The sequence below is a fragment of the Macrobrachium nipponense genome, chromosome 13 (assembly GCF_015104395.2).
Source record: "Macrobrachium nipponense isolate FS-2020 chromosome 13, ASM1510439v2, whole genome shotgun sequence".
Classification (NCBI taxonomy): domain Eukaryota; kingdom Metazoa; phylum Arthropoda; class Malacostraca; order Decapoda; family Palaemonidae; genus Macrobrachium; species Macrobrachium nipponense.
In genome coordinates, this window is record NC_087206.1 from 56,771,790 (window position 1) to 56,784,070 (window position 12,281).

The 12,281-nt window shown below is 35.4% G+C and overlaps 1 protein-coding gene across 1 annotated transcript in view; it reads left to right on the plus strand.

Annotated features, from left to right (window-relative positions):
* LOC135225798 (replication factor C subunit 3-like) overlaps positions 1–8,303 on the plus strand; it is a 133,444-nt gene extending 125,141 nt beyond the window's left edge. Inside the window, exon 7 of the mRNA XM_064265287.1 lies at positions 7,966–8,303. Within this exon, the coding sequence (XP_064121357.1) occupies positions 7,966–8,154 (189 nt within the window). The 3' untranslated portion in view covers positions 8,155–8,303. The remainder of the gene's footprint in view (positions 1–7,965) is intronic.
* The last annotated feature ends 3,978 nt before the right edge of the window (positions 8,304–12,281 follow it).

The window sequence follows — 12,281 nt, forward strand, 5'->3', positions numbered from 1 at the left end:
TATATTATATATATATATATATATATATATATAGTACTGTAGTACCTCGTACTTCGAACTTAATCCATTCCAGAAGGCTGTTCAAAGTACGATTTGTTCGAAATATTAAACATATCCCCATAAGAAATAAAGGGAATTAGGATAATTCGTTCCAGCCAACCCAAAAAGGCCCCCTTTTCACATTTTTTCCATTATTAATGTGTTCAAAAGTTAAATTAAGAGTGTAAAGTACTGAAACTCTACGTTAAATGTAGTAAAATTGTCTAAAGTTTATATTTTCTATGTAAGATTTAAAAACTGTTTGGTAAAAATGGTGCCGGCTGGCTTGGGGATGGAGGGAGGAGATGGGAACCCTTTGAGCAAACCGAATTGGTTGCAGTATGCAAAGGTTGATAAAATCAATTTTATTCACATATTAGTAACAAAGACAATCAAAGGAATTGATAGTGTGTGCGTCCGATTGTGTGTTGTGTGTGTGTGAGAGAGAGAGAGAGAGAGAGAGAGAGAGAGAGTAATCGGCATGTTTACACTTGGATCTTAAGTACACGAAAGAGATTAATTGTGCCACAATACATAACCTTACTCTGGCAAACGGCAGACTTTTAAAACAAACTTGAGGATTTTGCAAACAACTAAGTAAGTCAAGAATGCAAGAAAAGGAAAGAGATGAAATAACTTTTCAAAGGAAGCAGTTTCAACAAACAATCGAAGGCATGCAGAAGCTGAAAGCGATGCCAGTTACTTTTACAGCAGTGAAATATTGTAACAAGCATTTGTCACTAGATTGTAAATGAAAGAAATGGGTGAATAATCATCCCAGATCAGCTAAGTCAGTGGGAAACAGCCGTTCCTCTCTCTCTCTCTCTCTCTCTCTCTCTCTCTCTCTCTCTCTCTCTCTCTCTCTCTCTCTTCTTCCCCCCCCCCAGTGCACCGAACACTTTACTCATTTACGTACATATTATTGTAAAGATTTTACAGTCTCTTCTCTCCTCTACAATACCACAACGCACGATAACTTATAATCATTTATTCATTATTCCTCAAAAATATAAACTCCCTTCCCTCTACCTCAAGTTAGCTGTGTTGTATCACTGCAATGCCGAATGATTTTGTGAATCATTTGTGCTAAATTTTATTGTGAAAAGCTTTATTCTTTCATTTACTAATTTGTTAATATTGTTGAACTAGACCATCTCACTCGGCGCACTGAGCACAGGCACAATTAAGACTTTTTTTTCTGTATTGCATTTGTTTTCATATTTTATCATATTGTTAAATTTATTGTGAAATAACATTTTATTTATGTGAATTGGTACTGCTTTTACGTACATATTATAGTAAAGATTTTACTCTCTTCTCTCCTCTACAATACCATGACGCACGATAACTTAAAATCATTCATTCATTATTCCTCAAAAATATAAACGCTCCCTTCCTCTACCTCAAGTTAGCTGTGTATCACCACAATGACGAATGATTTTGTTAATCATTTGTGCTAACTTCTATTGTGAAAAGTTTTGTTCTTTCATTTATTATTTTGTTAATATTGTTTAACTAAACCGTCTCACTCAGCACACCGAAAACTGGCTCAATTACGATTTTTTTTTCTTTGTTTCTTTATTGCATTCGTTTTATCATTACATTAAATTCATTTGGATATCCCTTTTTATGTGAATTGTTATTGCTTTTACATACATACAGTAATTTTTAAACTCTCTCTTCTCCTTCTCTCCTCAACATATCAACAATTCCTTGTTCACTCTCAAGTCAGCTGGGCATGATGTCACTGTGGTTACATACAATTTTATACATCTTTTATGCTAAATGTTTTATTGAAAGTGATATTTTATATTAAATGCTCTATACTTTTATTAATTTGGTCAAATATTGTTGTTATTAAACTATATTGTAAATGAAAAATAATTCATAACAGTTTAGCTTATAAACCCAGTAGTCCGTCGAATACTAGTATAAACTAGATAATTAGTCAGTTCAAAGTATGAGCATTTGCTTGACAAACAATACAAAATTTTCAAGAAAATTTTGTTAGAAAAATGGAAAGTTTGACATAAGAAACATTCGATAAACGAGGTACCAATGTATAAACATTCGATAAACGAGGTACCAATGTACTATATATATACAGTCAACCCCCATATTCGCGGACTCACTCATTTATGGATTTTCTTTGGACCATGTCTACCCATTATTCATGGGAAATTCACCTATTCATGGTTTTCTGATGATAAGTATTCACTATACTCTGTTTTTTTCCATCTGCATATCCACCTGTTGTGTTTGTGCTTGGTAACACTGCATCCCGGGTTTTAAATAATATCCTGTTTCAAATATTAACAGTGTAATTTGCATTCAGTAAATTATTAAAATACTTTTCAGTTGCAAATGTACACCAAGATATCCTTTTATTTACCTATTTAAAGCCAAGGACGTAAAACTTACACATAGCGTAACTATTTAAAGCCCAGGATGCAGTGATACCATGCGCGACCACCACAGGCTGATGGACAGATGGAAAAAAACAGAGTATAGTTGGTGTATTTTAATATAATTTTCATGACTAAATACATTGTTATACAAATAGGATTTACTAATTTTCAAATATTAGTGTTCATTGATACTATATTAGTAAGTTTATTAAGATTGAATAATATCACATAAAAATAATAATGATCTCTCTCTCCTACAGAAACTTATGTTTTTTGTATAATAAGTAAGTGATTTACTAATTTTCAAATAATAATAATGTAAACAACAATAATATCAATTCATTAAATAAATACTATAATGAATTAGTAAGATTTTATTTTTTGTAGAGGCGAGTTGCTGTGTTGTGACTAACATTTACTAAATTTCTCTCTCTCTCTTTTATTGAGATGGGTATTAATATTTTGAAATAATATAATTGTAATTACAAAATTCATATGTGATAGTATTTTTAAAGAAGTATAATAATTCTCACTTTTAAATAAAGATAATTCTCTCTCTCTCTCTCTCTCTCTCTCTCTCTCTCTCTCTCTCTTACTGAGATGGGAGAACTTTTTATGGTACGATGTATTATATGTTTTTAATTAATTTTTTTTTAAATTTTTTTTTTAATATAACTAATAATGATATAATATTAACTTTTACAAAAAAATTCCGAATCTCAAGTTTATAAGTAATTTTTTAAAAAGAAGAAAAACAACCAATTTAAATTCTTTTCCAAATTTCACTTTTTAAGAAATTAAGTGATGGATAACTCCTCTCCCCCCTTCACTATCGATAAACAAAACTCCCTCTCCTCTCCCCCCCCTTTCCCCCCTCCTTCTTCTCTCCCCCTCTCTCCTTTCTCCCCTCTCTTCCCCTCTTTCTTCCCCCTCCTCCCTCCTCTCTTCCCCCCCTCCCCCCTCTCTCTCCCCCAACCTCCTCTCCTCTAATCTCCCCGGCTCTTCCTATTTCACTTTTAAATAAGGATTTAGAGCCTCTCGCTTCTCTCTCTCTCTTCTCTCTCTCTCTCTCTCTCTCGCTCTCTCTCCTCTCCTCTTCTCTCCTTCCAGATATCCAGATATTAAATATAAAGGGCCAGAACCACTTGACACAATAATATTTACGGAAGAAGACGTAAAAAACAAAATATAAAAACTAAAGTTCAAATCTCTTGGCCCAGATGGGATTCATCCAAGAGAAATTGAAGAGTTAAAAGAAGAGTATGTAGTTCCTCACCTATATAACTTCTACAGAAAAACAGTAGAACAATGAAAGGCACCTAAAGGATGGAAACTAGGTAATGTGCCCACAGTTTTCATAAAAGACCCAAGAGAAGATCCAGGAAATTATGGACTTATCAATCTAACATTTGTCCCTTGTAAGAGTGTTGAGTCCATAATTACGGATCAAATTGTAGATCACATTGATAGAAACAACATGTTGTTAAATAGTCAACATGGCTTCAGGCAACCCAGATCCTGCCTATCAAACCTCTTGGAGTTTTTCCATAACATGCTTGGTATTTATGACAGTAGTAGAGCAATAGATATACTCTACTTAGATTTCCAAAAGGCCTTTGACAAAGTTCCACGTAAGAAACTAATGACAAAAGTAAAAGCTTTAGGAATTGTAGGAGAAATGGCATACTGGATCGAAGACTGGTTAACTAATAGAAAACAGTCGTAATAAATGGTGACTAAGCTAATTGGCAAATATGGCAAGCAGAGTTCCTCAGGGTTCTGCCCTTGCAAGGGCCCACCGTTGTTTTAGTGACATTGATGTAGGATTGGCTAGCAGGATTTCCAGATTTGCAGACGACACCAAACTAGGTGTAAATGCAGCAGACAAAGAGACAGCAGAAAGTTTTAAGAAGTAATCTAAGAAAATAGGAAAGTGGTAAAAAAGATGGCAAATGCCTTTTAACTTGGATAAATGTCAAGTTTTACAAATAAGAACAAACAACCCTCATGCCAACTACATGCTGCTTAGGAATGACATGAATCGTGTAGAACAAAAAGAGGACCTTCGGGTCATTATAACCAAGGCCTTAAAACCCACAAAACTGTGCATAAAAGCTGAAAAGAAGGAACAGAAACTAGTGTGATACGTAAAGAGGTAGTTCAGATACCAAAACAAAGAAACGGTGCTACAGCTTTACACATCAATAGTTAGACCTCATCTTGAATATGCAGTACACTTTTGGTCACCAACACTAAGAAAAGACATAAATAGATTAAAAGGGATACAAGCAAGAGCCACAAAGTTAATTCCATCCATCAGGCAAATAGGTTACCAAAGAAGACTAGAGCGCCTAAATATGTATAGCTTAGAAACACAACGATTGCAAAGACAACTAATAGAAACATTAAAAATACTGGAAGACAACAAAAGTAGACAGTAACCTATTTATGTTAAACAAAAACCAGTCAAGAAATAATGGATGGAAACTAGAACTGAAGAGACAACACATCCCATTGTGGGAACTTCTCTACATACAAGATATGTGACACATGGAATAAACTGCCACCAGAAGCCGTGAACAGCAGCTGTGGAAGAGTTTAAAAGAAAGCTAGACAAAATCATTAGGACACTGTAAATGAACAGTAAAACTTGCTCCTAGAGAAAAGTGAGCACACGATGTCTCCTCGGATGGTATCCATGGGAGAAACCTTATATGTAGAAGGAATTCTATACCCACTTACAGCTATTGATGCTGAAGAGGATCTCTTCCCCAAAAAAGGGATACTAGGATCCATCTGATGTTACTATATTTCTGTTGGGGTATTGTAGGACTTCTGCCCCTATACTAACAGGCAGTTACAGTTCAGTTGTTGAAGCTCAGTCAAAATGTACATGCTTCCCTAAACGGGATACACAGCTTGTGGCATTTGAGCAATTCTGTAAAGAAGTTAGGTTCCTTCCCCCAAAAGGGATACACGGATCCACCTGAACCCAATGGAAATGACAAGTTTCAGAGGGTTAGGGTAATTCTCCCAGGACCTCTGCCTCTGGGGAACAGGCAGTTGCAGCTCAGCTGTAGATGCACTATCAGGTTACGAAAGCTCCCCAGAAGGGATATACAATTTGCTGTATTTGATCAATTCCATAATGAAATTATGAATAACATCCGAAAATGTCTTTGCCACAGAACGGCAATGTATAAGTGACATGATGCATGATTCCGAAAAGGAATATAAGTTAGTTCAGTATGTACACGCCAAAGTGCAGTTACAGCAATCATGGAATACAAGGCAGCATTAACAGAATCATTGATTTGTGATTTTGTGATTTGACTAGTGTAGGAGTTGTCACCTCCCCTCTGCGGTCCTTGACACTACAAAGATCCACTCTAGAAGGTGCTTGGATTTTGATCAGCCCCGCAATTCAGTGGACCTGATACAAACCACAGGTCTTCCTCCTAGAGGGGGACAACCACAACTCACAAGCTACAGTATGCAGTATTCTTGATTGCGCTAGCATCAGCAAAGAGCTGACAATAAATTTTCGTTGCCCTCTGGCCTGTCATTCCTGGCCAAGATTGGGACTTCTTTAAGAAGGAAATTTCCTATTTAAAGTAAACTAGAATTAGCAGGCATAACATTATGCCCACTTCATGCACTTAATGTTAACCCAGCGGTCATGGCAGACATCCCAAAAGGTTCTGTTTTTTCCTAAACTCTAGCAACACTGGTTACAAGCTGAAATAAATTCAACTACACTGTGTATCTGTAGGTGGCGTAGATATTCTTGACCCATAGATGCTATAGCAGCAAACCATGGGTCTTCCCAACAGGCAAGTATGCTAATCATAGCTGGGGAGGGTTTGACAATACTGCAACCATACCCAGCATGCTTAAGTAAGTCACCACAGAATTTCACCATACGAAACTTAAGTTCACACTTTGTTTCTTGTTCTTTGCTGCCAAACCTAAAGGTTTTAGGAATAAAAAATGGGGCCTTGAAACTTGTGGCTTGACCCTGGACCAAAAATGCTTTTGGTTTGTTATGATTAGAATCCAGGAGCTTTTCGTCACTTGTCAGTTTCTTTGTAAAGCTCCTTGAGGTGAGACAGTGACTACACTATCAAAAAACAGGTTTTGACTTAGTTGCTGTCGAGTCCTCAAAACCCTCCTACTGCCCTCACAAAAAGGCTTGGGTTTTGGGTAAGTCATTATCCTACATTGACCAATAGAAAGGAATGGCTTCTTGGTCAGATTTTGGTTGTATGTAAACAATATGATGGTGCGTATGTACCTAACCATTTCTTCTTCTTGCGGTTTTGATGTTGTAGGAAAATTGGGTATTAGCGTTTGCTGAGGATAATAGAAAAAGACCTCTTATCCTGAGCCCATTTATACTTTTTTTGTGACTCAAGAGTCACTTTAAAAGCTATTCATTGTTACAAACCAAAAAATATTGTACAACAAATTAAGTTGTTACTCTGTATATAATAATGAAGGAAATGTAGAAATATGTTGAATCCCTGCCCATACAGGGAACATAGGAAACTAAGAGACTGATCAAGCAGCCAAAGAAGCTACCCATATAGCATCATCAAATTTAAACATCCCTGTTAATGATTATGTAACACATATAGAACTTGGTATTATAAATAAATGGCAAAATATATGGAATGAAGAACCTCAAAATAATAAAATAAATAAAATTTTTCATTAGAAAATGGAGTTAATCATACCAAAGAGAGAGACATGTGCAAGTAATCCTGACACGTGTCAAAATAATAATCATCTAAGCTCTTTTTGGAAAGTGATAATAACGGTCAACACATCACAGTGTCAATGTCCAAAATAATTTATAACCAACAACAGTTGTCAAGTTTCGGAAATAGATTTGGTCAGTAAAATTTTATCAATCAACATTTTCAATTGTTCGAATTTTAATATTCACGATAAACTGTAAATGAATTGATAAAATGTAAAAAGTAATGATATATGAAAATACAAAAGCCCATGTGGGATTTAATAAATACTAAAATACAAATTTTAAATTTAACTTACTCTGGTTTTTCCTTTTTTATTGTGCAGACAGAAACATGAGTAAGTGTATTTAATATGTGTGTGTTTAGAGTGGAAGCATATGACTTTTTACGTATTTATTTATCTTTAAAATTTTGTTGTCATTTATCATATAGTACCAGCACTTGGCCAATGGCCTAGACCTGGCACACCATTTCATTTTAATCCTTTGGGCCAGCCCTAAGATAGCCCGTAATTATTCAGTTGAGTGATTTGGTTGACCTGTTTTGATAATAATAAAGTCAACAGTAAGATAGACAATGAAGTCAACAGTAAGATAGTTTGTCTGGGCATTTGCACTGTTCTGGTTTCTGCAGGTCAAACAATGGATTTTCACTCAAATGATAAAACAAATGATTAAAGACATTGATATTTTTTACATGTATTTTTATCTTTATAGAATTATTAGTATTTATTAAATTTTATGGATGACACATTTCAGGGATTACTAAAGGAACTTGTACGTAACTGTGATGGTGAACTGAAATGTGAGGTAACAAGACTTGCTGCTTTTCATGAGTATCGCCTGGGCCAAGGAAGCAAAGCAATCTATCATATTGAGGCATTTATTGCTGCTTTTATGGCTATATACAAGAAGTTCCTAGAGGAAAGTATGTCTTCCATGTTTTAATTAAGGAAAACACAACCAGTCTCTTGAAGCTGTATTTAGCTGTCTAATACAAACTAAGACACACCAATAGATTTTAATGTCTTTTTCATTCTAGAATTGTCTGAATTATGATAAAGTGAAAAGTTTTGATTTATACACTGTACTAAACTTATCTTGAAAGAATTGTTCTCAATAATATCGAAGCTAACAGTGACCTTCTTCAAACTTAAACTTATTTTGTGTACATCTCAATATCTTATGCTGAATGGATAGGAGACTGTTTTTCTTAGGTACCCTCTTTTTTATGAATAAAAATTAGCTATTTCCAAAAATAATATAAACTGTTTTAAATACTTGTTTCCTTTCATTATATTTTTGGATGACAGTATGTTTTTGTGTTGTTCAGAATTATGATTGTAAAATTTTCTATAGAATGTAATAAGCAGGTTAAAAGAGGTAAAAAAAAAAAAAAAAAAATTCTCAAAGGTCTCTAGCTTGCAGGTTTTGTAGTATTTTGGAATCATAGCTGACTAAAGCTTTCCTCTTTTCATAGCAAATAAGTTGTAGTATGGACTTGGCAATATATTTTGAATTGTTAACCCTCATTTAATTATCCTTGCACATACAACTGCTAGTCTTAAAGTTCTTGAATATATATATATATATATATATATATATATATGATATATATATATATATATGTGTGTGTGTGTGTGTGTGTGTGTGTGTCAGCAGCCCCCGGTTATCGACAATCTTGTTTTATGGAGCTCATCTAGCACCATAAAATCGGCTATTTATGGCGCCATAACAGGCTGAGTTCTGGTTATTGGGGCCATGAGGTGCCTTATGGGGCCGATAACCATGGACTGCATGTATCACAAATGTCCTTTATTATCTAATTCACTCTACCTCGGAGTTAACATATTTTCATATATGTTAATCGAACAGGAATTTTTTAGTTGATAAAAAATTCGTTGGCTCAGGGGCTTGAACCATGGAACCAAGAATTCAGGATGGCGCCTCAGCGGCTTGGTTGGTATGGTACTAGCGTCGCATCTTTGTGGTCGCGGGTTCAATTCTTGGCCATTCCATTGAGGAGTGAGAGATGCGTATTTCTGGTGATAGAAGTTCACTCTCGACGTTGTTCGGAAGTCACGTAAAGCTGTTGGTCCCATTGCTGAATAACCACTGGTTCCATGCAACGTAAAAAGCACCATACAAACAAAAAAACTTAAACAAGAATTCAGGCTGTACAGCGATGCTCTTTTTACCTATCAGACCATCAAGAGGGGTACATATATATCCAATGTAGCACAAAGGAACACGTGCTTGGGGATACAGGCAGTCCCCAGGTTACGACGGGTTCGGCTTACAACGTTCTGAGGTTAAGGTGCTTTTCAATTATATTCATCAGAAATTATTTCCAGGGTTATGGCATATGTTCCAGGGTTATAACTCCTACAATGCTGATCTGGCAGAAGAAATATGACACCAAAAATGTAAAATAATCAATATTTGAAGGTTTTTTTGATGAAAAATGCAATAAGAATGCAGTTTACATAGTTTTGAATGCACCCAAAGCATTAAAAGTAAGGTTTTCTTTGGAATTTTGAAGATGATCCGGCCTACGACGCGTCTCAAGAGCGGAACCCCCGTCATAACCCGGGGACTGCCTGTATCCTTAAATGCATGGTAGAAAGGCGAGTGAAAAAACTGGGGACTTGGAACAAGTACTTTTGTAGCATATTCTACAATTTCAAGTTCACACCTTTATATACAAAAACAGAAAGAGGCAGGGGTGTGGTTACAGTTTGTCAATCTGGACGGCATGTTCTTTAAGCAAAAGAGACAGAAAGGAGGGTTAAGGGACAATCCAGGATGGAGATTTAAATTCCTTGTTGATGTGGCTTCAATAAAAATGGATTCCAACATTCCTTTTGCAGTGATCTTTGAACCTGCAGATTATCGAGGAGTTATCCCAGCTAATAGCATATCCTTTCTTAAGCCAATGGTCTGCAATGGCATTATTCATTAAGCCTCTTGATATGGCATATTTGTGCTGAGAGTATTTCCTGTTTTGATCTTTTGATGTTTGCCTTATATAAATTTTATTACATTCTTTATAAGGAACACTGCATACAATATTGTTTGAATTTGAAAGGCTATGTTTCATTAATTTATTTATCAAAATGTTATTATATTTAGATATTAAGTTAATATCAATACTTTTTAAAAATGGGTACAGCAGGAATAAAATCAGGATGAAATGGTACATTAACAGAGTCCATTGATAAACAGGGACTGCCTGTATATATATGTATATATAGGGCTCTGAATTAAATACTTCGTTACAAAACTAGAGTTTATTAGAAAATTTAACAAACCACTAACTGGTTAAAAGAATGGGTCATATATTCTGACTCCCAAAATCAAGATTGAAAAATGAATCATAGAAAATGGAATCTCAATCACACATCTGGGACTAAACAAAATTGTAAGATGAAGAATCCCCAACATCATAATACCACCATATAATGTACATCAGTACATAAGCACAATTAAAAAAAGTCTAGTCGTTTCAACGACAAGGCCACCACCTCTTACTTTTATGCTCCTTACCCAGAGCATTGTATCATAAGTTCACAGATTCATCACTGTGAAAGAAGAAATACCTCATGAATAAAAAGGAAAGATTCATTGAAGTGGCATAAATAAATATACTAATTAAAGATTGCCTCAAAACAAATGGGTACCACTGAAAAACAACGAAAAATAATATAAAAAAGGAAAACATTATTACTAAAAAAGGAAAACATGATTACATTTTGACTTGTAAATGCATAGTGTATAAAGAAAAAAAGTTTCAGAGTTAAATACTCAATCCTAGCAAACATGGAGAGCTCATCTCCCAAAAAGATAGGTTGCACTGCTCAAGTGAGCATTAACAAAAGTGCGTGCCAGATTGAATAGTTTTCACACATTTTCTTTCCAGCAAAACATGCTGAGGTGGGTTAAATTTACACAATACAGTGCAGATCAACTGTCAAGGCAGCTGAGGTTTGCTCCAAATTGATTGGAATGCCTTATCACTTGACAACCGGAACTTCCAACACACAAAGAAACATTGTCTCCATGCCATGATTATGTATGATCTCCTTCAGGTGACATTTTTTAGTGTATGAGTGGGTGTCAAAATAAAGCTGAATCTGTTTATAGTCCTCACATGAACAGACAAACCAAATCCTGAGTTTGTCACACATCAGCATTTTGTCAGCTCAATTTCCGATGAACTTGTAGGATTGCTGAAACAGATACCTGCCCAACACAATAAGCGTCAACACAAGATGATACAAAGTCTATATATATTTAACAATAGTGCTGCCCCACCTACCCTGAGACGACCCTGTCCCAGGTAGAATTATGCACATAAGTTCAGTCTGCTGTCAAATGTTAGTGAGGTTTCTACACTCGGGGTCGGCTCATAAATATCTATACACCAATATGATGGCTGCTTGACTTTAGACAGCAATGTCCATCATATTTAAACTAAAAAAAAAAAACAACAGCCACCGTCATGGTTGCAATCATTATAAAATGAGATGTGTAGAACACATCTCACACGTGTTTGTGATGATGTAATGTGTTTAGTCCGTGACTGTGTCTATGATGATGTGATCTGTTCAGTTTGTGACTGACAGGTCTGCGCTAATTATGCACATACTGCATAAAGATCCTTGGCGAAGAACTGAACACCTCCTTGCTGATGACAGCAACTGGCAAAACTATGCCCATTACCATACAAAAAGGCTAGTGGATCCATAAAAAAGGCAAAGGTGTATGGCAACCACACTGGTCTGCACTCTTTCTGCTGCTAAAGACAATTTCTGGTGATCCCCCATATAGAATACAAGAACTAGTGTATTTAGGTGGTACATTAGTCATGTCATGGGTCAATTCAAATGAATTAATAACCCTAGAACCAACATTGCCCTTGCAAAATATACCTGTCATGAACTAACAAACAACTGTCTCTAAAAACCATCAGCTACTTACTGAAAATTGTCCATCTAACACCACCATCTAACCACTAACAAACCCATATGTACTAGAAAACTGAATATATTACACAACTACAAAACAAACCAATT